Source organism: Haliotis rufescens, unplaced genomic scaffold, assembly GCF_023055435.1.
Source record: "Haliotis rufescens isolate VD_foot unplaced genomic scaffold, xgHalRufe1.0.p SCAF_18, whole genome shotgun sequence".
Lineage (NCBI taxonomy): Eukaryota > Metazoa > Mollusca > Gastropoda > Lepetellida > Haliotidae > Haliotis > Haliotis rufescens.
In genome coordinates, this window is record NW_025963868.1 from 28,673,979 (window position 1) to 28,700,510 (window position 26,532).

Below are 26,532 nucleotides of genomic sequence, written 5' to 3' on the forward strand. Positions count from 1 at the left end.
TAACAACTAGGCTACCCGACCGCCCCGGGCCATTTACCAAACAAGAGAACTAAGATATAATATCAGTGAGTACAATACATCAGTTCAGATAATGTTCACAATTATTTTACAAAGTGACGTCACGATACAAAAAGTCCTTGCTCCGGCAAAGTTCATGGAACAAATAGTGCTAACCTAAGAATTATTTTTCCATCATTAGAATTCAACAGGGATTTACATGAATACAAATTTGGCAAACGCAGGTATTTCTGTGGGATATATGCTTCCCTTAAATCAAAATTCAACCTCTATACAAGTTCGCGTCTAAGCGCCGCGATTCGCTGTGCCGAGTTGCGTCCCTTGGGCACGCCAGAAACCTATGATTGTGGGTTCGAATCCCGGTTCGCCCCGATTATGTTCCTAGGTTTGTCAGCACCATATCCGTGCTCTTGGGTTTCACCGAAGTGGTAAACGTCTGAGACCTGCATCACTTCGGGCTTTCCTGCTACATTAAGCTGACACGCCGTGATATAACTGGAATACTGTTAACCCCAAATCACCCACCATATACAAGTTGTGGACCGCCTCCGTGGCCTAGTGGTAGAGCGTCTGCCCGGAGAGCGGAAGCTGCGGGGTTCGATCCCCGGCCGCGTCATACCAAAAGACGTTAAGGATGGTACTTGTTGTTACCCTGTCTGGCGCTCGGCATTAAGGGGCTAAAACAAGGACTGGTCGGCTGGGAGTCAGTATACTGTGCCTGAGTGGGGTATTCATGTTAAACTGACTATTCTCTGACGAGTCTCGGTTTCACCTCAGCCACAGCGATGGACGGATTCGAATGTATCGACGTCGAGGTGAACGTTACGTAAATCATTGTGTCATGGAAGAAGATCGGTTCGGGGGCGGCAGCGTTATGGTATGGGGTGGGATTACAGCATGACAGAGGACCCGTTTGATAGTGGTAGAAGGAAATGTCAAAGGACAGCGCTACCGCGACGAGATTATCTGCCCTGTTGTTCTATCGTTTTTGCGTCGTCATGGCCCAGGCATTACCTTTCAATATGACAACACCCTATACAAGCTGGGGATCGCCTCCGTGGTCTAGTGGTACAGCGTCCGCCCAGAGAGCGGAAGCTCCGGGGTTCGATCCCCGGCCGTGTCATACCAAAAGACGTTAAAGATGGTACTTGTTGTTACCCTGTCTGGCCCGTGACGATCCGGCTTAGAATAGATCTGCTGCAGCCCATGCTTGCTGTAAAAGGTGACTATGCTTTTCGTAAGAGGAGACTAACGGGACGGGTGGTCAAACTCGCTGACTTGGTTGATACATGTCATGGTATCCCAATCGCGTGGATCGATGCTGGATTGTCTGGTCCAGACTCGATTATTTACAGACCGCCGTCATATAGCTAGAATATTGCTGAGCGCTGCGTAAAACAACAAACCCACGAACCTAATGAATAAGGCATTGTAAGAGACCAAACGCCAAGGATCTGTAACAAAACAGCGTTTCCATAGAGCGTGGTAAGTTTTTGTCTAGACCGTTAACAAATGGTTTGGTTTGATTAGTTTAACTATAGAGAGGCAACGTTTAATGCTCTTGCAATAAGCTCGTCTTTTCTACGAGAAAGATTAATCAGGATGAAAGAAAGAAGCAGAAGTCGGTGGTTCGATATTGTTTTAAAAACATTTGATGAAGATCAATGGCTTGAAGATTTCAGGATGTCTCAAGCCATGTTCCAAGTCATCTGCCTACAATTGGAGCCAGATTTGCGCCGTTCATTAAACGTCAGAGAAACTTTGACCACCTTGAACATTGCATTGCAGTAGCTGTGTCCTTCTTGGCCACAGCAGTGGAGTACCCAACTATCGGTAACCTGTTTGGAATAGTCAGGTCAACAGTGTGTATCAACGTCTGCGAAGCCATATATCACAGGGTGTTCAATGAACACAGACAACAGGTGGACAATTAGATTGAAATTTAATCTGAAATTTTCAAATAGAAAAATGTTATCTTCGCAAATATAGCATCTGTTTTAAACATACGATGGGAAACAAACATCAGACACCAATGCTACAGTATAGTTTGTTTGTTTGTTTGTTTCATCCTCCACTGAGTCGTCTATGTTTCTTCTTGGAGCTGTCTGCATACCCTGTTGACTGTGTGAGTTGTAAGGTTGGCAACTTTTCTGTGTGGGTGCACCTGGGCCATCAAATGCATTTGGCCCTGGACGGGGAAACTAAGGGCGCTTGTCTAGGATCATTTGAAACATTCTGATCTGGTGGTCTCGGTCGGCTGATTTTAGTTCCACTTTCCTGTCCATTTTCTTAAGTTCAAAATCGTGTTTAGAGGCCTCACATCAAGTTTCTTCTTTTCATATACCAGTCGAGCCTTTTCAAGATCGATATGGTTGCTTTCGATCATTTCTATGACATAGTTAAGAATCGATTATCCTACGAGTTACTAGTACTTCAGAAATAAGATGTGTTATGAAGTATATGTTGCCCTGCCATGTTGTATAGTTAAAGCACGAAGACGCATGCGTCCGAGTGCATGCGCATTGACGTAGTAATAGTTCAGAACATATTCATCACACAAAGGTGATACATTGATACAAATCCTAAAATAGCCGACAGCCACCGTAATCTAGTGGTAGAGCGTCCGCCCGGAGAGCGTATAGGTCCCGGGTTCGATCCCCGACCGCGTCATACCAAAAGACGTTAAAAGATGGTACTTGTTGTTACCCTGTCTGGCGCTCGGCGTTAAGGGGCTAAAACAAGGACTGGTCGGCTCGGAGTCATTATACTGTCTCTTAGTGGGGTATTCATGTTAAAATGCGGCATGGTATCGCAGTGTGCTAGTACTATAAATCGGCATCAGTCCGGACTAGTAAAAGCAGCCACACAAACACACACGTACATGCACGTCGCTATATAAGTGCAATAATCTTTGACGCGACGTTAAACCCCATTTCACCTCACCTGATACAAATCCTAAAATAGCCTAACAAGATAACTTTGATCCACATGATTAACACGGGGCAAAGAATTATTGTAGCATACCTACCTGTTGATTCAAGTACCTATACTGTCATAAATCGAAAAGCGTAACCCAGAATTTATGGTAAAACAAGTTGTATTTTTAATTTGCTTGGGGTACCTTCAGAATCAGGTACGAGAAGATGCTTCATTTCAGTTTTCAGCGTTTCCAGCATAGCGATATGCTGTGGGCCTGTTTCTGTCCCTCTCGACAGACAGACCCGCTTCACGGAAATGGGTCAACGTTTCACCGCGTGAAATGCTGCATGTGGAAATACGTCCGACAGAGCTAGACTGGTACCCTGCCGATCGCCTCCTCGCGGCTGCAGGCGTGGAGCGCATGCGCTCTAGAGCAGATAAACCAGTCTAGGACAGGACGTGGCTCCCTGTTATGATTGTTGCTTTGTTAACAAATATTTCCATGTACGCATATCAATTAACACATTGAGGCAAAGATAAAGTTTCTTTTAAAAGTTTGGTTACATATCTTTCCAACGATTACTCATCCCCATGGCCCATGCACTTTCCTCAACCCCATAGGGGGCCTGGGTGGCCAAGTCGTCTAAGGCGCCGCGATTCGCTGTGCAGAGTTGCGTCCCTTGGATACGCCAGAAACCTATGATTGTTGGTTCGAAACCCGGTTCGCACCGATTATGTTTCTAGGTTTGTCAGCACCATACCCGTGCTCTTGGGTTTCACCGAAGTGGTAAACGTCTGAGACATACATCACTTCGGGCTTTCCTCCCACATTAAGCTGACACGCCGCGATATAACTGGAATACTGCTAAAAGCGGCGTTAAACCCAACTCACTCACTCATTCTCAACCCCATAACAAGTAAAGCACGGCGCCAGGCGACGTAAGATAAAATGGACACAAAAGCACTCTAGAATGAATAATTTACTAATGCCGTTTTCACGCTGAAAAGCACCTTGTTTTCGACTACCCCTATCTGAAAGTGGGCTAGAGCAGACTGTTACTTTTCTACGATGCAGAATGTAAGATTAACCTTGTGTTTTATTGGAGATGGGTTCAGAATAAAATCTGAAATAAGGCATTGCATTAATTCTTAAAAAGTTAAATGTGCTGCAAATAGAGAATACTACATTCATTCTCGTTGGATACCGTTTTTACGAAACGAGCGGACTTTCTATGGCATCGTAAAAATAATACAATACGAGAATGAGTGTGGTATTTTATTTATTAGCCACGTTAAATATATATTTAAGTGTAAATACATAACAATTTTCGTTCGTTGTCAGACCAAACTGAAACCGGTTGCAAAATCTGGTTGTGCATGAATATTGATATATGCCCAAATATGGGCATTGTTGACATTTCTATGCATACGCATTAATAACATGCGCCTGCAGTTGTGTTTGCAAACGTAACAGGACCGACGCTAAAGGTCCTTTTGGAAGACATTCTTCAACTTATATGGTAATCCAAGCACCATGTTGTTGGTACGCAGGACACTTATAAGAAAATTTGAAAAGTCACATATATCAGCGCCGCGCTTTGAATATCGGACCAACAGCCGGTCACTCGCACTGCCGGGGTCCCGACTGTGATATCATAATGGTTCGGGTTTCTTGATCTATCAGCTGAATTTATATCATGTCCGTACCATTTTGGAAGAGGGTTCGCCAATGATATTCATCTTAACTGTACCACGTACCCTATTTGGGCTGGGACGGGTTACTCGGGTACTCGGGTCGGATGGGTACTAAGTAGGACCCGGGTACCTACAGGACTACCCGGACCCGTGGTTAGCCCAAAAAATATCTAGAACTCTATGGTTACACTACATGTCACTAATGTTCGCATTTCTTTCTGACTATGCACCCATTCCTTCTGATTTTTCATATGGTTGAATAAAGATATAACTTAATTCAACTTCAGTGTATGAATGACCAGATTGTTTAATACATGTATCTAAATATGTTTTGCAATTGCTGTGGTAAAAACAATTTCCCAGTCGGACATTTTGTATCTCTTGAGACCTACGTATACAATGGGTACCCGGGTAGGGTCGGGTAATAGGGGGATGGGTACCCGGGTAGTAAATTTGGACTCGTCCCAGCCCTACACCCTATACTGAAGACGTGAAAATCAACAATCTCAAGTCTGCTTGCATGTCAGTGACAGCTTCGAACGATCGAAGGGCAAGGTTACCACCGGAATAAGAAAAGACAACCGTCATCTTCTCACAGCGCTTTACGCTAGAGATAGGGAATGTTATTGTTCACATTTGGGATGTTTTTGGCCACATAATCAGAAGTCAGGCACACTTCTACGGAGTTTTCGAATGATTTGTATCGGAAATGTTCACGTTTAGTGATCTGGTCGAGCAGTCGTGAACGAACGACTCCCGAAACAGCGCCGGAAAATACGCTTCAAAGGGGACACCGATGGCACAACCGGAACATCCCAAGTAAGTCTAGATATCTAAACTGACTTCATTTCACCACGCTTATCTTTTTACGTTGAAAGATGGGAAAGTGGTCGGGTGCGTCACGCTCATGGGGACCCTCAAAATAAGATGATCTTACATTGTAAATGGATATGTAGACATATCTCTCGCTTTTATGAGATTGTCTCAGTTCTGCCTTGCAAAATGAATGACGTCTCGTGTTTTTTATGAATGAAAAAAGTCGTCCCGGTGTGACAGAGGTCACGCGGTTATCCAATCAAAGCGAATAAAACGATGTCAACCTTGTACTACACACGTGTTACGTACGGATTAAGTATCTTACCACTACACTTGTGTCTTCACCAAGTGGGTAATAAAATCAAAATCCCTGATGAGGGTCAATTGACGGTGGCTGTTCCACCTAATTGTCTGCCCCCTTTTGTTAAGAGACGTACTTTCAGACATGTTAAAATATTTAAAAAAACAGAAAGATTGGTGTTTATGGTTATGGCTAAGTAACATTTTGTTATCTGTTCAGTGTGTGATTATCCATGAATCCATACTGCTATAAAAAGAAATTTTAAAAACATGTGAAGTTTTTGTATGAATTGATAATAATTTGCTTCAGTTATTACATGGCTCGAAACATTCCAGAAGTGTAGCTGGTTATTGTGAGTTGAGTGTCTTCAGTCACTCGTGGTAGCAGACTGCAGCACTTGCAAGCCAGGAAGTACTGTGTTTACCAAGTTGTTTGCCATACAAGACATGCAAACCAACGTTAACGTGACTCGACGTTCTGGCAAGCGATATGGCGTCGCCGTGGGACGACCATGGTGGAGGAAGAACAACAGCCGTCGGTTTTATTTACCTTTATTAACTTTGCAAGGATTGTTCCAATCTCATTAAAATCAGATCTTAGTTCTCGCAATGCTAACAAGATCAGAGGACATCCCATTAAGGGTCAGGTCAGAAAGACCTTTCATCCAACCAATCAGAGCGTCGCTTACCAGATCATGAGAATGACAGTCGGAATGTGTTTTCTAATCATGCAACCACGAAATATTTAACAGTTACACGGTATTCCAAACGACAGTTACGGGTTTTATGATTTTATCCATACAATCTAGGCCATCCAAAAGCCATTCCAGAATGTTCTTCTTATCATTTTTTTTTTTTTTAATCGAGAATACGTCAATTTGTTTCGAAGCGTAGTCGCCAGTTTGAAACTAGTGTCGTAAAGCTCGAGAAAGCTGCCTTCTTATTGGCTAATGTCGATTTCTTGTCAGTCATTTCATTGGTCCGTCAAAATTCGCGAAAGTTCGTTCTGACGTGTTTAGCGGTAGCGAAAACGAAGATCTGATTTTAATGAGATTGGGATTGTTCATGCCTGTGTTCAGAGACAAACACAATTCCGAATCCACCAACGCCCTAGAACAATCATGGGTGCTTGATATATTTTGGTGAAGCCCACAGTACGAGAGATGGTTGACAATATTTGGCCATATAATGGTGGTGGTGGGGTTGGGGGTGAACTTTTGAACAGTGTCCTGGTGCCAGCCAATTATGACGAAAATCATATAGTGTACATGTACTTTGTCGCAGGTTAAAGTACACTGGGTGCCCTTGATCTTGAAAGAACGCTCGCCCTACCCCAAAGTTCAGTGTAAACAAGTACATTTTCCCTGAGCTATTACAGTTAAAGCACCAGGTCGATTGTCGTCCCATTTTGTTTCTTGTATCACTCAATGGGCATTGCTTAACACGCATCAGCATTCTTCCTGTTACTATATACCACAAGGCAAATATGGTCAAGCTCATTACCTTGGATGGTGGACATCGTAGAGGGGTGAGTGATTGAGTTGTTTTAACACACTATGATTGGTTTGGTTGGTTTGTTGTTTAAAGGTGCACTCAGCAATATTCCAGCTATATGACGGCGGTCTGTAAATAATCGAGTCTGGACCAGACAATCCAGTGATCAATATCATGAGCATCAATCCACACGATTGGTTTGGTTGGTTTGTTGTTGTACGCCGCACTCAGCAATATTCCAGCTATATGACGGCGGTCTGTAAATAATCGAGTCTGGACCAGACAATCCAGTGATTAATATCATGAGCATGGATCCACGCAATTGGGACCGATGACATGCATCAACCAAGTCAGCGAGCCTGACCACCCAATCCCGTTAGTCGGCTCTTACGACAAGCATAGTCACCTTTAACGGCAAGCATGGGTTGCTGAAGACCTATTCTACCCTGGATCTTCACGGTCCACGCAATTGGGACCGATGACATGCATTAACCAAGTCAGCGAGCCTGACCACCTGATCCCGTTAGTCACCTCATACAACAGGCTATGAACATTATTCCAATTAAATCACGGTGGTATCCCGATGGAGAGCGATTGTGGTCATAATATCAATCACAGGTTTGTCCAACCCAAACCTGATTATGACAAACACCTCACCCCCTTATGTAGCAGTCCTCAAACCAGTCCAGTTTAAAAAATCAGAAACACTTCAATTCTGTTTACATAAAACATTTATTACATGACATAACCGACCATACACACACAGTCCACTAGACATGCGGAGTTGGCTCATCTTCCCGAGGCAAGGGAATTAACCGACAGTCAAAGTGGACTTTTAACAATCCAGTGCAAACAATGACCATGAGATCATCGTGATGATAATAATATAAATATAAGAACAAACACTTCGGCACAAGCACACAATATACACATCTGGTTACAGTCTCACAGCTAGTCATTACTATAAGGTTATAGGACCTAGGTACAGAGCATGGGGTGCCTCAGCTAAGTTGGGTTAAATAACTTCGGAGTTATCTCCCTTCCTTTCAGTTTCAGATGCTACTCCAGTTTCGTTTGAAGCACACCTTGGTGACCTGTATACTTACACACTTCATTGTATTGTACTATGACCTGACTGAATGAGTTGGGTTTAATGCAGCTTTTAACAGTATTCCTGTTATATCTGGCCTATCAGCCTAATGTGGTGGAAAGACCGAAATGATGCAGGTTTTGGTGTAACCCATCAGCACGGGTATGGTGTGGACAAACCTAGTAACATAACATGGGTGAACCGGGATTCAAGTGAGTGAGTGAGTGAGTTGGGATTAACTCCGCTTTTAACAGTATTACAGTTACATCGCAGCATGTCAGTTTAATTTGAGAGGAAAGCCCGAAGTGATGCAGGCCTCAGGCCTCAGACGTGAAGGTCTTCACTTCGGTGAAACCCAAATATGGTCCTGACAAACCTAGAAACACAATCGGGACGAACCGGGATTCGAACCCACGATCATAGGTTTCTTGCATGCCTTAGACAACTGGGCCACCAGTGCCCCAACTGGGATTTGAACCAACGATTGTAGGTTTCTGGCTCGTAGGTTTGTGGCGTGCACAGAAATAATGTTTGGCGTAGGGGGTGATAGTAACAGTATTTAGGCTAGAGAGGACTTTCTACACACCAAGGGGGCTCAGCACAATTGGACTTTGAGAAGAGTAGAGTACAAACTACCTAGAACAGTCTGTTAGTCACCTGCCCGAGTCAAGTACAATTTTGTTCAGTATAGTAAGGTCTTGTAATGACAGCCCAAATACCACTGACCTCTACTGATGCTTGGACCCTTAATAGGGCTGGCGGATACAAAGTGTTTTGGCACAGACTGTACCATATAAAATAATGTATCCTTCCTTGAATCAAGGAAGCATGCAGTGTATCGTTAATGCTGCTTCATATATTTGCTGTGTCAGCTTAATTTGGAAGCAATGCTTTAAATCATACAGGTTGACACCGCCACACATGGTGTCCAGGGATCCATAATTTGTTTGTTTGTTTATTAACACCACACTCAGGACTATTCTAGCTATGAACCGCAGTCTGTAAATAATCAAGTCTGGTGCAGATAATCCAGTGATTGACATCAAGAGCGTCGATCCACGCAATTGGGATACAATGACATGTATCAACCAAGTCAGCGAGCCTGACCACCCAATCCCGCTTGTGCCAAGGATTTGGGTCAGACAGGGATCCATAATCATCAGATCCTGGCACCTAAAGGGAGATAACTCAGCAAGGTGTGTCCACCCAGAGTGAGAGTGACGTCAATGGCTAAAAAAGTGCTCACACCTAAGTTATTTAGTCTTCTTGTAAGAGATTCACTACAAACTAATAAACAGGTACTATCCTTATAAGGCATCCTAAAGTTGAAAATACTTTCTTTTTTTTTGTTATCAAAAGATGCCACTTATGACTGTGACATTTAACTTGCCTAAACTTTAGATAAATATATCAATACACTTCAACATTTTTGGCTCTTGAAATGAGTACTTTGGATGATACACAAATTGTCTCTTGCATGATTTTATGACATAAATGTATGAATTTGTGACTTTCATTCTCTCTCAAACAGAAGTTTCAACAAACCTATGATGTACACATCCAGTCAGACACATTAACACATACATCATCTTACCCTCTCCTGACTTGCAGCCTCATCATATATATATACACAGTTGTCTGGAATACAACATAGAGCACAGATATGAATAGGATGTTGTGTGGAAACCAGTTTCCACCAAGCCTGCTGCCGACGCTAGCCAGCATGTTATGGATTATGTACAGACGCCCCATGTCACCTGATAGTGCCTAGTTCATTTCATTTGTTGCAGTCAGATCAGTCCTAGTTTTACAAACAACCAGTAGCCAGCATGTTATGGATTATGTACATGTTGGGTTGTATAGACTATTCTATAACACTCCACTGTTACTTCTCACACCTGATAGTGCCTAGTTCATTTCATTTGTTGCAGTCAGATCAGTCCTAGTTTTACAAACAACCAGTAGTCATCATGTTATGGATCATGTACAGACGCCCCATGTTGGGTTGTATAGACTATTCTATAACACTCCACTGTAACTTCTCACACCTGATAGAAGTGCCTAGTTCATTTCATTTGTCAGATCAGTCTTAGTTTTACAAACAACCAGTAGCCAGCATGTTATGGATCATGAACAGACGCCCCATGTTGGGTTGTATAGACTATTCTATAACACTCCACTGTAACTTCTCACACCTGATAATGCCTAGTTCATTTCATTTGTTGCAGTCAGATCAGTCCTGGTTTTACAAACAACCAGTAGCCAGTTTCACTTTTGTAGTTGACCACAATGGCTGCCTCCATGCATGAGGTCCCACTCCGGCGCAATGGTGACTAAGCATAACACCACAGGCTAATTTGCTTGTCACGTGACCAGACTTTTCTCGACAAAGTAGATACAATTTATCCAAGCAGTGTTCGAAATACCTGCCTGCCCGACCATCCGAGACGGGTTGATTTCAACTCGGGCTGCCAGATTTTCAAATCCCCCTGCCCGACGGTCGGGTTATATTTCATATGTGAAAATATTCTAAATATTTCCCGATGATAATCATTAATTCACATGTAAAGATGAATGATAAAATGTAACCAAAAAGAAACCCCGTAAGCTTATCCTGAGAAACACATGATTATAGTGGGCAGGCAGGTTTTGGTCAGGGCTGGCAAGTATTTCAGGTAGCCAGTCCTGTGGACTGGCTGAAAGTTTTGGGAGTTTCATACCCTGATCCAAGGCGACGTTTTGTAATAGAACGGTATAAGGATCTATACCGAAACGTCGCCTTTACAATATTAAAGAAATTGTTATCCATAAATTGTGTCTACTTTGTCATCCGTCAGCTTCTAAGTAAGCCTATCAAACAAGACTTTTCTCTCGTTTGTAAACAAACATGCTTGTTCTGAAATCAGAACAGATTGGCCTAATGCAAGCCTTTTTGAGCATTTACATATTGTTTTGCATAATCATATAGGTATGAGATAGTACACAAACTTTCATGATAGTGAGAAACAACCCTTGATATTCACTCCTACTAATCATGTCTTTTAGGAATGAAATTACGTGGAAATACAAAAAAAGCCATGCAAATAAACATTCTAAAAATCCCTCAACCAAAACATTATTCTTATTTGTATCATTAAAATATTTATCAGATTCTGTTTTTTGTTCCAAGCCAGTGAAACAAGTAACAGGCAAGCACTTAGCTTGTAGTCTTGAAATGTTATAAATATTCCAAAAACAAACAGAAATATAGACTTGATACCAGTTTGACTGGACTTTGGGATACCATTAACATGAGGCAAACTGCCCTGGTCTGTAGGCTGGTGGAAAGTTCTACCCTACCATCTTGTTCATACTGGCCGACTACATCATTGTACAAGGGAGATAACTGTTGTGTTGGTATAGCTCAATAGAAGGAATTCTGGAGTTGAGATGGGATTCCGAGATACATCTGCAGCGAAACCATGGAAACACAGGCTGTGAAAACGGCTTTAGATATCAGCAATGTCCATGATCCGAACCCAACAGCATGGATGAGAATTCTGAAAGAGACGAAAAAAATCTTCAGTATCATACACATTAAATAACTGGAGGTGACACCTTGTTTGTTTGTTTGTTTATTTGTTTGATGTTTAACGCCGCACTCAGCAATAGTCCAGCTGTATGACGACAGTCTGTGAATATCAAATCTGGACAAGACAATCCAGTGATTGACATCACGAGCATCGATTCACGCAGTTCAGGTACGATGACATGCATCAACCAAGTCAGCGAGCCTGACCACCCGATCCTGTTATTCGCCTCTTACTACAAGCATAGTCGCCTTTTACCGCAAGCATGGTAAGCTGCATGCTAGAAGTGTGTGCTGCCCAAGTGTGTTGCATGCTACAGAAGTTCACTGCAGTGATGTACGTGTCTGAATTCTTAGTCAATGCTGTGGAGTAAGTGAGTGAGTATGGTTTTACACCGCTTTTAGCAATATTCCAGCAATATCACGGCGGGGGTCACCGGAAATGGGCTTCACACATTGTGCCCATGTCAGGAATCGAACCTGGATCTTCGGCGTGACGAACTGACGCTTTAACCACTAGGCTACCCGACCGCCCCTAATGCTGTTGAGTCCACGGTGAGCAGGCTACACTTGGTAATCATGCACGGTGTTGTTGTACTAGTGTTGCTGTTTTGTTTCATGTGTTTTGGGGTACAGTCATTTATTCTTTGTATTTTACAAGATATGTCAGGGATTTATCTAGGATTCCATACTATGTGCCTTTTGCAGACAATTGGTAACAAATTAAAAAATTTCAAAATTTGGGAACTTCTGAAAAGTCCTTATTACTGTAACACTGGTACTCACTCTACAATTAGGGGCCTGTAACAGCCAGACCACCCCACTATAACACCGGTACTCACTCAACGATGAGGGGCCTGTAACAGCCAGACCATCCCACTATAACACCGATACTCACTCAACAATGAGGGGTCTGTAACAGCCCGACTATCCCACTATAACACCAGTACACACTCTACAATGAGGGGTCTGTTACAGCCAGACCATCCCACTTTAATACTGGTACTCACTCAACAATCAGGGCCTGTAACAGCCAGACCACCCCACTATAACACCGGTACTCACTCAACGATGAGGGGCCTGTAACAGCCAGACCATCCCACTATAACACCGATACTCACTCAACAATGAGGGGTCTGTAACAGCCCGACTATCCCACTATAACACCAGTACACACTCTACAATGAGGGGTCTGTTACAGCCAGACCATCCCACTTTAATACTGGTACTCACTCAACAATCAGGGCCTGTAACAGCCAGACTACCCCACTATAGCACCAGTACTCACTCAACAATCAGGGCCTGTAACAGCCAGACTACCCCACTATAACACCGGTACTCACTCTACAATGAGGGGTCTGTAACATCCGAGGGCCAGCAGGGACATGACGATGGGGACCAGTGACTTCTGCAGGTCACTACGGCAGTACAGCCAAACCAACATGGCCATACTGATGTGAAAAGTCCTTATATCTGTACATTCAGGGGTATTTTACAATCAGGGGTCTGTAACCATGGCAACAGCCAGACCATCCCACTTTAACACTGGTACTCACTCAACAATGAGGGTCTGTAACAGCCCGACTATCCCACTATAACACTGGTACTCACTCAACAATGAGGGGTCTGTAACAGCCAGACTTCCCCACTATAACACCAGTACTCACTCTACAATGAGGGGCCTGTAACAGTCAGACTACCCCACTATAACACCGGCACTCACTCTACAATGAGGGGCCTGTAACAGTCAGACTACCCCACTATAACACCGGTACTCACTCTACAATGAGGGCCTTTAACAGTCAGACTATCCCACTATATCACCGGTACTCACGCTACAATGAGGGCCTGTAACAGTCATACTACCCCACTATAACACCGGTACTCACTCTACAATGAGGCCCTGTAACAGCTAGACTACCCCACTATAACATCGGTACTCACTCTACAATGAGGGCCTGTATCAGTCAGACTACCCCACTATAACACTGGTACTCACTCTACAATGAGGCCCTGTAACAGCTAGACTACCCCACTATAATACCGGTACTCACTCTACAATGAGGGCCTGTAACAGTCAGACTACCCAACTATAACACTGGTACTCACTCTACAATGAGGGCCTGTAACAGCTAGACTACCCCACTATAGCACAGGTACTCACTCTACAATGAGGAGTCTGTAACAGCCAGACTACCCCACTATATCACCGGTACTCACTCAACAATCAGGGTCTGTAACAGCCAGACTACCCCACTATAGCACCGGTACTCACTCAACAATCAGGGTCTGTAACAGCCAGACTATCCCACTATAACACCGGTACTCACTCTACAATCAGGGGCCTGTAACAGCCAGACCACCCCACTATAACACCGGTACTCACTCAACAATGAGGGGCCTGTAACAGCCTGACTATCCCACTATAACACCGGTACTCACTCAACAATGAGGGGCCTGTAACAGCCTGACTATCCCACTATAACACCGGTACACACTCTACAATGAGGGGCCTGTAACAGCCAGACTACCCCACTATAACACCGGTACACACTCTACAATGAGGGGCCTGTAACAGCCAGACTACCCCACTATAACACCGGTACTCACTCTACAATGAGGGGCCTGTAACAGTCAGACTACCCCACTATAACACCGGTACTCACTCAACAATCAGGGCCTGTAACAGCCAGACTACCCCACTATAACACCGGTACTCACTCTACAATGAGGGGCCTGTAACAGTCAGACTACCCCACTATAACACCGGTACTCACTCTACAATGAGGGGCCTGTAACAGCCAGACCATCCCACTTTAACACTGGTACTCACTCAACAATGAGGGGCCTGTAACAGCCAGACTATCCCACTATAACACCGGTACTCACTCAACAATGAGGGGTCTGTAACAGCCAGACCATCCCACTTTAACACCGGTACACACTCTACAATGAAGGGCCTGTAACAGCCCGACTATCCCACTATAACACCGGTACACACTCTACAATGAGGGGCCTGTAACAGCCAGACTACCCCACTATAACACCGGTACTCACTCTACAATGAGGGGCCTGTAACAGTCAGACTACCCCACTATAACACCGGTACTCACTCAACAATCAGGGCCTGTAACAGCCAGACTACCCCACTATATCACCGGTACTCACTCTACAATGAGGGGCCTGTAACAGTCAGACTACCCCACTATAACACCGGTACTCACTCAACAATGAGGGGTCTGTAACAGCCAGACCATCCCACTTTAACACTGGTACTCACTCAACAATGAAGGGCCTGTAACAGCCCGACTATCCCACTATAACACCGGTACACACTCTACAATGAGGGGCCTGTAACAGCCAGACTACCCCACTATAACACCGGTACTCACTCTACAATGAGGGGCCTGTAACAGTCAGACTACCCCACTATAACACCGGTACTCACTCAACAATCAGGGCCTGTAACAGCCAGACTACCCCACTATATCACCGGTACTCACTCTACAATGAGGGGCCTGTAACAGTCAGACTACCCCACTATAACACCGGTACTCACTCTACAATGAGGGGCCTGTAACAGTCAGACTATCCCACTATATCACCGGTACTCACTCAACAATCAGGGCCTGTAACAGCTAGACTATCCCACTATAACACCGGTACTCACTCTACAATGAGGGGCCTGTAACAGCCAGACCACAAAACTATAACACCGGTACACACTCTACAATGAGGGGCCTGTAACAGCCAGACCACCGAACTATAACACTGGTACTCACTCTACAATGAGGGGCCTGTAACAGCCAGACCACCCCACTATAACACCGATACTCACTCAACAATGAGGGGCCTGTAACAGCCAGACTATCCCACTATAACACCGGTACTCACTCTACAATGAGGGGCCTGTAACAGCCAGACTACCCCACTATAACACCAGTACTCACTCTACAATGAGGGGTCTGTAACATCCGAGGGCCAGCAGGGACATGACGATGGGGACGAGTGACTTCTGCAGGTCACTACGGCAGTACAGCCAAACCAACATGGCCATACTGATGTGGTGGATCTGAAACAAACAAATTAATGACAGTCAAAATGGAATATTGCAAGTGTGAGTGAGTGTTACTCTATTTGAAGAGTGTTTCAGTTCTATCAAGGCCCATTACTCCGAAGGGACACAACTTGTTGATGGTTACAACTTCGGTGAAATCCATGAATGAGGCAACGGTGCTGACAGACCAAGGGTCATGTCAAGGAGAATCTAGGATTCAAATCCAGATCCTGGAACAGCTAAGGGACGGAACTCTGTACAGCAAAATGTACCACCTCTCTCAAGCACTCAAAATTGTGAGTTACAATGATGTAGATGGAGACTGACTGACAATAATAAATTCCAAGAAAACATTTCAAGGATTTGGTCACGAGGGGAGGATAGATAAAATAAGATACTGCTCCTATTTAATGATTTAAACAATACTGCTTTCACATCAGTTTAAATACTGTAAATTTTGAAATTAACGCGAGCGTGAATTAAATGCGAAAAATGCGATTGGTCTTTGTTCGCATTAATGAAACTTCGCATTAATCTCTTTCAACATGACAATCAACAATAAGACGGTCGCACTGCACACTTTGGATAGCGGAAATACCAACTTGAATATAAACACAAACATGGTTTATTGAGCCGAATATTGACCGAATAAACATATAAACTGTGTGTTGTTTTTAGGAAAACACCTAATTGTTTTTATGGAATGCTTTTCTCAGCGGTGCTATTTGTGTTTGATTGGATTAATTTAAGGTTGGATTAAGATAAGGATATGTATCATTCCACTAGGGATTGGATGAGGGGAGTCGCATTTTGGGCTAGGGGTCGGCAGTCGTATTGATTTTTAGACACATTAATATCAAGATTTACAGTACATTAGACGCCAACACAAGAACGCTAAGGAACTTCTCTCGTTCAATGAACAGTGTTGAAAGAAAAAAATTGCATTCTGGAAATTTTGATCATTTGATCTTCAACTTCATGATGTGAGCCATTTTCCAGTGTGATGGTACACTCACCAGACTGACGTTGGAATCAAAGCTCATCTGCACATACTTCCAGTCGAACTCCACTCCTCTTGCTCCGACCCAGAGGGGCAGAAACCTGTACACAAACATTAAAGAATATGTCAGCAGGGCCAGTGGATGAGTTTCTACATAGTCCTCATAATTCCAAATAGCAATCAAAGACTTAAATACACAGACTAGAACAAAATACAAAGGGAGACTTTTCATAACAATTTCAATAGTGAGTGAGTGAGTGAGTGAGTGAGTGAGTGAGTGGGTGGGTGGGTGGGTGGGTGGGTGAGTGAGTGAGTGAGTGAGTGAGTGAGTGAGTGGGTGGGTGGGTGGGTGGGTGAGTGATTGAGTGAGTGAGTGAGTGAGTGAGTGAGTTGGGTTTAACGCCGCTTAATGTGGGAGGAAAGCCCGACGTGATGCAGGTCTCAGGTGTTTACCACTTCGGTGAAACCCACGAGCACGGGTATGGTGCTAACAAACCTAGAAACATCGGATTCAAACCCACAATCAGTGAGTGAGTGAGTGAGTGAGTGAGTGAGTGAGTGAGTGAGTGAGTTGGGTTTAACGCCGCTTAATGTGGGAGGAAAGCCCGACGTGATGCAGGTCTCAGGTGTTTACCACTTCGGTGAAACCCACGAGCACGGGTATGGTGCTGACAAACATAGAAACATCGGATTCAAACCCACAATCATAGGTTTCTGGCATGCCCAAGGGACCCAACTCTTCACAGCTAATCGTGGGGCCTTAGACAACTGGGCCACCTGTGCCCCCAATAAATAATGAATAAGCAATGACAATAACTCTTACTACAAGAAAGTCTGGAAATACACTGTTTAAATTGTTCAGGATGGCCAATCTCATTGAAAACAGATCATATTTCTCACTGCCGCTTAGCAAAGATCTGAGGACATCCCATTACAGGCCATGTCAGAATGATCTTTCGCAAACTTTGATCGACCAATGAAATGACTAACAAGAAGTCGACATTGAAAGCAGCTTTCTTGAGCTAGTTTCAAACTGGTGATATCCATTTCAGACTATGTTTAAACATTTGTTGACAAAATTCTCGATTAAACATTTGAAAACTGAACAAAAGAACATTCTGGAATGCCTAAAATAGACAATGGCAGTACTTCTCACGTACTATGCATCGTCTCTTCCGTTCAAATGTTTATCCAACTGAATCGAGAGATGATTTGACGGAATAAGTGATACAGACCATAACGGTTATTCAGAATACCCTGTGTTAACATTTTCAAGGTTGCATGATTAGAAAACACATTCCGACTGTCACTTTCTTAATCTGGTAATGGATGCACTGATTGGTCAGATGAAAGGTCGTTCTGACGTGACCCCTACCTTTGTTCACCGGTTGCGACATCTTGAATCTGATTTTAATGATGGCCAGCTAGTACCTTGTAGTGTATGTATGTGTCATTGTTGGACACTGACCAAAATACCTCAGTGGCCCAAAGGACCAGCACATAGAAAAATCTACTGGTCCTGGTGTATATCTACTGGACACAATGGATCCGACTAAAAAGGTTTTAAAAGGTTTTACTTCTTTGTGCAAATAGAGTGAGAAACTACCCAAGAAGATACCACTGTACCACGCAGGGATGTTTCCATTGCTGGTTTCGCTCAGAATTTAGAGTCGATCATTCTCAGATTCAAAGTCGTACAAACTGAAATTATTTGTTTGTCCCCAAAATAACACTAGACCATCAGACCAGCATTTATTTAATTTTACTGGTCCTTAATATGCTAGACTCGGACCAGCAGACCAGTGTTAGTGCATATGGTAGTGCATGTGTTGTTTAACACCACAGTTTGCAACATCGCAGCTATATGGAAACAAGGTAAATAATAGAGTCTAATGATTGATATTGTGAGCAACAATCCACACGATCAGGGTTTTGTCTGTTTGTTGCAATATTCCAGCTACATCACGGCCTTTGCATGTGTTTGTGACGGGTGCTACCTGTCGGGCAGGATGGTCTGTAAATAATCGAGCCCGGACCATCAGTCAAGTGACTGACATGCAACTGTAACATGATGACCAGACAATCCAGTGATTAATATCATGAGCATCGATCCACGCAATTGGGATCGATGACATGCATCAACCAAGTCAGCGAGCCTGACCACCCGATCCTGTTGGTCGCCTTTTACGACAAGCATAGTCACCTTTTACAGCAAGCATGGGTTGCTGAGGACCTCATCTAACCTGGATCTTCACACGGACACAATCGGGGTAGTATGACATCCATGTCATCATACAAGTCACCTATTCAGGGATGAGAATGGATATTTTCCCTTTCAGCTTAAACATCTTTGCAACATGTTGCAATGGAGCAAGGTACATAATCTGAGGGAAGCCATCATATTTTACAAATTTTGTGGTCACTAAAATTTGCTGATCTGTGGAAGATTCTCATCCCTGCCTATTACAACCAGCATCGGTCTCCGGGGTCTGACTGCCACCCGGAACCCCAACTGGGGACAGTACCTGGTCATGACGAGTTCTGCGGTTGCCCACCCCATGCCTGCTATCATGAACTTGAGCTGACCCTTCCCTGCAATCCGGGACATGACGAAGTGGATGCCCACCAGGTCGGCCAAGTCAACGGTGCACTTGAGGAACTCCTGAAGCAAAACATTGGAAAGCTTTTCATCTACCAGCCTCTGTTTTGTACCATGTGTGTATCTCTGGCTGGCTGGTGCGTTAAACTTGAAAAAAATGTTTTCTGTGTAATCAGTCAGGGTGGCCTCTCTGGGATGTGGATTTTCAATTCCTACTGCAGGACCCGGTTTTTCGCGTGCGTGGGCAAAGTCACTGAAGCGCGTGTAAAAGGACTTTGAATGTCCTGTGTATTGGTGTCACTTCACCGTTAGCGCTTGGTTGATTCCCGGCCTTCATTACCACCAGGAGGCTCGTTTAGGTGTCTGCGGCCTGTGCGGTTAGCGGGTGAATGTGGATACATGGAAAGACGTGTGTGTACTTGAATGTGTGTGATTTAAAATTAACTTGTTGCACTATCAGGATTGTTTGAAAATTATTACGTGAACTTCACGAGTTTAGTGGTTTATCTATTCATCATAGCACACAATGAATGGTCTACGATTCAATACGACATTCAGTAGATGTTCACACAAGTGTGTGGGTATTTCCTATATCAATTACCAGTATTTTCTTGAGTATAGTGCGCAACCCCCTCTAGCGGATTCAGTATTTTAGGGGGAAAAATCGAATGTCAAGTGCAGAAATAAATTACACTGTAGATCTACCCCTTCAGCGAATTCCGGTAAACGAACGGGTGATGAGAAACTTGGTCAGTACAAATTCAAAATTTGAGATAAAAAATCACCAGACAAATTTATTTACCGTTTAAATTGTATTTTTTGTTCTGCCAGGCATTGTTTTACATCCAGGGATTAAGATTACCTTGTGTATTTTCTCGTAAACCAAGCCGGACACAGCTATCAGCTTTACACACGTTTTCTTGGAATCTACCGGTGATACGGTCAAGACACACCCAATGATATATAACTTTACAGTATTTTAATGCAAGGATCGGCAAAAATTGTATCTGAAACTATTTTTTATCAGTAATAATATATCCCAATATCTTGTTAATTTAGTTGCAGCTTTTACTAAACATATTTTAAATAATAATAACCCTAAGCGAAGCAGCTGATCGCTATTGCCGGGTAATAATTTTTCACATGGAACCAGTCTGACCAGTCACCGTCAAGGCTCTCGCGCACGTGATCGCCAGAACTACGTGTTGACATAGAATCGTCAAACTATAACAAATATGACTTTTAACGAGTCAAAGTATGGCATTTATGATATATGTATCCATTCTCTGTCAATTAAAGTTCGTTTCAAGGCGTCAATAGCGGTAATCTGACCGTGGTCGCTGTTAATAAAAGGTGAGTTGCGCAATCTTTCGCTCGCTTCGCACGCGATTTCGCCGAAATTAATTAAAACAATATTTAAAGGAATTTTGAATAGAATTAATGAAATAAGTTACATACATAAGTCCAGATATAAAAAAACAACACTTTTTATAGCCAGACAGTGTAATTACATTATTAATTTGCGTACTTTAGTATGGAATTGTTGACATGGTATTTCCGGTGTTACGTGCCCACGGCAATATCTTTCCATGGGGGAAAAAAATCATCAAAAGTCATTATTTCGTGTATATTGCGCACCCTCTTCTACACAGCTATGTTTTTTGGACAAATATTGCGCACTATACTCAAGAAAATACGGTAGCAGCTGATTAGTTATTTCATCCGTCATGGAACAGTTAAGGCATATCGTTTTGATCGTTTATTTGAGGATGTTAGAAATAAAAGTCAACAGAAGAAATCCGTACGCCTGTTGTCTTGTTTCTTTGCTTTATGAAATATTTAGTCCCACCAAATATATATGTTCATTCTGAAATCGTGTTCAGATGTCATCAACAGCTCCATTTATTAGTGAACACGAACAATAATAATTATGGGATACATCAGCATCACAAAGAGCACCACGTGTTTCAGGCGGGTGTTTGTTGCAAGTTCAATTGCGCGTGTTATGGCAACAATATGTTGAATAAGCTATAATTTACACTATAGCAATTGCAAGAATAATAACATTAAGTATAAATATAAATGGGGAAGAAAACATGATCTTATTCAATGACAAGACAGATGGTTTACGTACTTGTCCGTTGTCGACAGGTCGGAATTCGCTTTATGCAAATATTTTTACCCGGGCATAAATTCCATTGGCTAACTTGGACAGTATGTTTTTCTACACACAATGTTGCCTGTGATATTCAGTGCGCGCGCGTGTTTACATGTATGTTTCATCGTTTCTACCGTTATTTATTATAAACGAAATTAGGTTGTTTTAACGTTCGTGGGGGCGGTCGGGTAGCCTAGTGGTTAAAGCGTTCGCTCGTCACGCCGAAGACCCGGGTTCGATTCCCGACATGGGTACAATGTGTGAAGCCCATTTCTGGTGTCCCCCGCCGTGATATTGCTGGAATATTGCTAAAAGCGGCGTAAAACCATACTCACTCACTCACTTTAACGTTCGTGATCGAAAATCGGACAACTACACGATCGATAACGATTCAAACTCGTAATAAAAAAGGAAATAATCATATTGTTATGTTACAATGTTAGCGGAATACGTTTTCAAAAACTACTGATACGGACTGTATGTCTGACTTAAAATACTTTATAAGGCATAGTTGGGAATGCAAGTCGGCAATTTGAAACTAAAGTACTCATGGAAATGGAAAAAAACTGTTTTGCTGGATTTAATAATCGACACAAAGCATTACATAGATGTAAATACGAAATAACAAAACAACTGGAAAAGTACTAGTCTGGATTTGCTAGTTTTATCTCAGTGCTCAATACAAAATGTACTTTACAGGAGGTAATTGTAGGCAATTGAGGTGAGGTGAGTTGTAATGGGGTTTAACATCGCATCCAAGATTATTGCACTTATATAGCGATGTGATTGCATGTGTGCATATGTGTATGTGTGTGTGGCTGCTTGTACTAGTCCGGACTGATGCTGATTTATAGTGCTAGCCCACTGAGCATGCTGAGATACCATGCCGCAGTTTAACATGAATACCCCACTCAGACACAGTATATTGACTCCGAGCCGACCAGTCCTTGTTTTAGCCCCTTAATGCCGAGCGCCAGACAGGGTAACAACAAGTACCATCTTTTAACATCTTTTGGTATGATGCGCCCGGGAATTACACCCCAGACCTTCCACTCTGCGGGCGAACGATCTACCACTAGACCACGGAGGCGGTCTCTGTGTAATTGACTTACCCCTGTGACGTCCAGCCCGCCAATCGGCACTTCTGATGCTGGGAAGAATGTGGCAAGGATCAACATCTTCACCAGCTGAGTGAACATGTACGCTCCACCTGCCTGCACACATTTCCAGAACGCACTGTACTCTGCCCTGAAATATAGTGTTTTGTGGAGCATGTTAGCCTTTCTGCATAAAATATCACATCAACATGCAAAGGAAACGGGACAAATTTGGACTCCAAATTTCTTACTTTCAAAGAAGTCACACAATCTCATTAAAATCATATCTAAGTTCTCGCTATCGCTAAACAAAGATCTGAGGACATCCCATTACGGGTCACATCAGAACGACCTTTCATCCGACCAATCAGAGCGTTGCTTACCAGATCATTAAAGTGATGGACGGAATGTGTTTTCTAATCATGCATCCTCGAAAACTTTAACACAGGGTATTCCGAACAATAGCTACGGGTTTAACTTCTGAATCCATACAACCTAAACCATCTCTTAGCATGCTTAGCGATTCCAGAATGTTTGTTTGTTCAGGATTCAAATTTTTAATCGAGAATTTGTCACAATATGTTTCGAAACGTAGTCGCCAATTTGAAATTAGTGCCGTAAAGCATGAGAAAGCTGCCTTCTGATTGGTCATTCCATTGGTTGGTCAAAGTTCGCGAAAGGTCGGTCTGACGTGACCCGTAATTGGATGTCCTCGGATCTTTGTTTAGCGATAGCGAGAACTAAGATCTGATTTTAATGAGATTGAGAAGTCACATGGCTTCTAATAGTTATAAACCCAATCAGTAATAGTATTCAACATATCAAAAGGCTGCCAGAAATCAGGCTCAACAAATATACTAATTAATGCTATAATAATCTGTCAAGTCTACATGGTGTATAACCATCATAACACATGGCATATTGAACTGATTCTAAAATGTAGGGATTTCGTTGAACGCACTGTACTCTGCCCTGAAATATAGTGTTTTTTGGAGCATGTTGGCCTTTCTGCATAAAATATCACATCAACCTGCAAAGGAAACTGGACAAATTTGGACTCCAAATTTATTTATTTCAAAGAAATCACATGGCTTCTAATAGTTATAAACCCAATCAGTAACAGTATTCAACATATTAAAAGGCTGCCAGAAATCAATATGGATGGTTAACTATGAGTGAGTGAGTGAGTGAGTGAGCTGGGTTTAACGCCGCTTTAAACAGTATTCAAGTTATATCTCGGCGTGTCAGCTTAATGTGGGAGGAAAGCCCGAACTGATGCAGGTCTCAGACGTTTACCACTTCGGTGAAACCCACGAGCACGGGTATGGTGCTGACAAACCTAGAAACATAATCGGGGCGAACCGGGATTCGAACCCACAATCATAGGTTTCTGGCGTGTCCAGGGACGCAACTCTGCACAGCAATTCGCGGCGCCTTAGACGACTGGGCCACCCGTGCCCCCGGTTAACTATGAGCATGTTGAGATCAGGTTCAACAAATATACTTATTAATAATCTGTCAAGTCTACATGGTCTATAACCATCATAACATATGGCATATTGAACTGATTCCAAAATGTAGGGATTTCGTCGAATATCTCAATATTGATGTATCAATCAGTTGTTAATGTGAATGCTACAGTGATACAAATTTATGAATATCAATACTAAGTTAATAATTCACTGCCAAAGAAACGTTTACATTTGCTAGGTTGGCTGGTTGGTTTGTTGTTTAACGCCGCGCTCAGCAATATTACAGCTATATGGTGGCGGTCTGTAAATAATCGAGTCTGGACCAGACAATCCAGTGATTATTATCATGAGCATTGATCCACGCAATTGGGATCGATGACATGCATTAACCAAGTAAGCGAGCCTGACCACCCGATCCCGTTAGTCGCCTTTTACGACAAGCATAGTCACCTTTTACGGCAAGCATGGGTTGCTGAAGACCTATTCTACCCCGGAATCTTCACGGGTCTACATTTGCTAAGATTACCATGGTTAAGATGGATAGTAAAAGGCCAAAAGATAAATTTTGAACATCTGATGGATCAGCCTAGTTCATATTGAGCATTATATATTTTGTAACTCTACGATGAATAAGCTTTTAGAAAATACTATCTGTTAGTTTCTGAAAAATATGTACATAGGAGAAAATCGCTGTCAAAAACAGAACATTTTGCTCGATTTTTGCACATTTTTCTCCCAATTTGACCGTTTATTATTTTTCTTATGACATTTTTCTCATGTCATTCGATAACTAGTAGAATGATCAATAACTGTACTTAATTTTGTTTTATTATTTTCACAAATAACGCTTGTAGAGACATTTTTGTGCAACATGCAGAAATCCATGGTCCACTGACAGGCCGTCACGCATACGAGTGACCCCCTCACAGGTGGTCACTTGTACGCGAGACGGGAGAGCCGTCTCGCCTACACATTACGTCCTCTACTGATTAACATGATTAAGTTTGAAGTTATTATTCTAACACGTACAGAGTAATGTATTTTGTCATAAATCAATATACTGATAAACTGTGATACTTTTGAGTTGATACAATCGATACTAAACTTTCCCATCAAAGACACCCCTGCCAAAATGCTACACGATTAAACATTTGAACCCAATATGTTGACATCAACCAGTTGACCCGTGAAGATCCAGGGTAGAACAGGTCTTCAGCAACCCATGTTTGCCGAAACAGGCAACTATCCTTATCGTAGGCATGGTAAGAGGCGACTAACGGGATCGGGTGGTCAGCAATATTCGAGTGATTGACATGATGAGCATCGATCCACACAAATGGGATACAATGACATGCATCAACAAAGTCAGCGAGTCTGACCACCCGATCCCGTTAGTTACCTCTTACGACAAGTAAGTCGCCTTTTACAGCAAGCAATTATCCAATCACTTTCTGCAATTTGGATCGATGACATGCATCAACCAAGTCAGCGAGCCTGACCACCCGATCCCGTTAGTCGTCACCTCTTACGACAAGTAAGTCGCCTTTTACAGCAAGCAATTATCCGATCACTTTCTGGAAATGTGTGGGGTTACATCAGAAAGTAAAAGCAGAGCAGTCCACAGCAAAATTCCACAACTTCTAAGTAATCATGAGTAATTCTGCCCCAGAAATTCAGAACCATAACTGAGAAGTTAAAAAAATGAATCCCGCACTACACTGATTATTTTCTGGAGATGTTCTGCTACTGCTCAGAGATGACAAAAAGTTGACAAATAGGCTTTAGTTTCAGCAACAACTAGTCGACATTTCATAATGGTCTCCGTATAATTTTACAAATATATTAATGATTCCATTTTTCAGGCTCATATCAGTTTACAGTTGTCGTCTTTTCCGATCAGAATAAATGGACCAGCCGATTTCAGGGAATGCAAGTAATGTTCAGATGTTGTCAACAATACTACAAGCCATTACCGTGTGAGCCGGTTAGAAATGGTTCGATTAACTCGTTAATATGTATCGCATTGATGACAAATTCTTCCAACTTACAGTCCAGAACACTTGTACAGGATTACATATGGAATGTAAGCAAGAGCAACACAATTTCCAAAGTGAAAAAATGTCATTTTCGGTAAATATTTCCTCAAATTATCCGATCACTTTCTGGCTTCGTCCAAACCGGAAACGCGTGGGGTTGTCAATTGTAGTTCAGCATAAAATATAATTATAATGTGATTTAGGTATTTAAAA

At 42.8% G+C, this 26,532-nt stretch overlaps 1 protein-coding gene and 1 long non-coding RNA gene across 2 annotated transcripts; both read right to left on the minus strand.

Moving 5' to 3' along the window:
* Nucleotides 1-7,955: 7,955 nt before the first annotated feature.
* Nucleotides 7,956-10,781, minus strand: LOC125381557. Its single transcript, XR_007221899.1, has 2 exons — nucleotides 10,528-10,781; nucleotides 7,956-10,380 (listed from the first exon to the last, which is right to left on the minus strand). It is a non-coding gene; the product is annotated as an uncharacterized LOC125381557 (long non-coding RNA).
* A 100-nt stretch (nucleotides 10,782-10,881) lies between these two features.
* On the minus strand, nucleotides 10,882-26,491 carry LOC124148907 (transmembrane protein 147-like). Its single transcript, XM_048398552.1, has 6 exons — nucleotides 26,332-26,491; nucleotides 22,827-22,962; nucleotides 19,483-19,619; nucleotides 16,974-17,058; nucleotides 15,851-15,972; nucleotides 10,882-11,871 (listed from the first exon to the last, which is right to left on the minus strand). Exons 1-6 carry the CDS (start codon nucleotides 26,406-26,408, stop codon nucleotides 11,736-11,738), a joined length of 693 nt encoding a protein of 230 aa, XP_048254509.1. The 5' UTR covers nucleotides 26,409-26,491; the 3' UTR covers nucleotides 10,882-11,735.
* Between the last annotated feature and the right edge of the window lie 41 nt (nucleotides 26,492-26,532).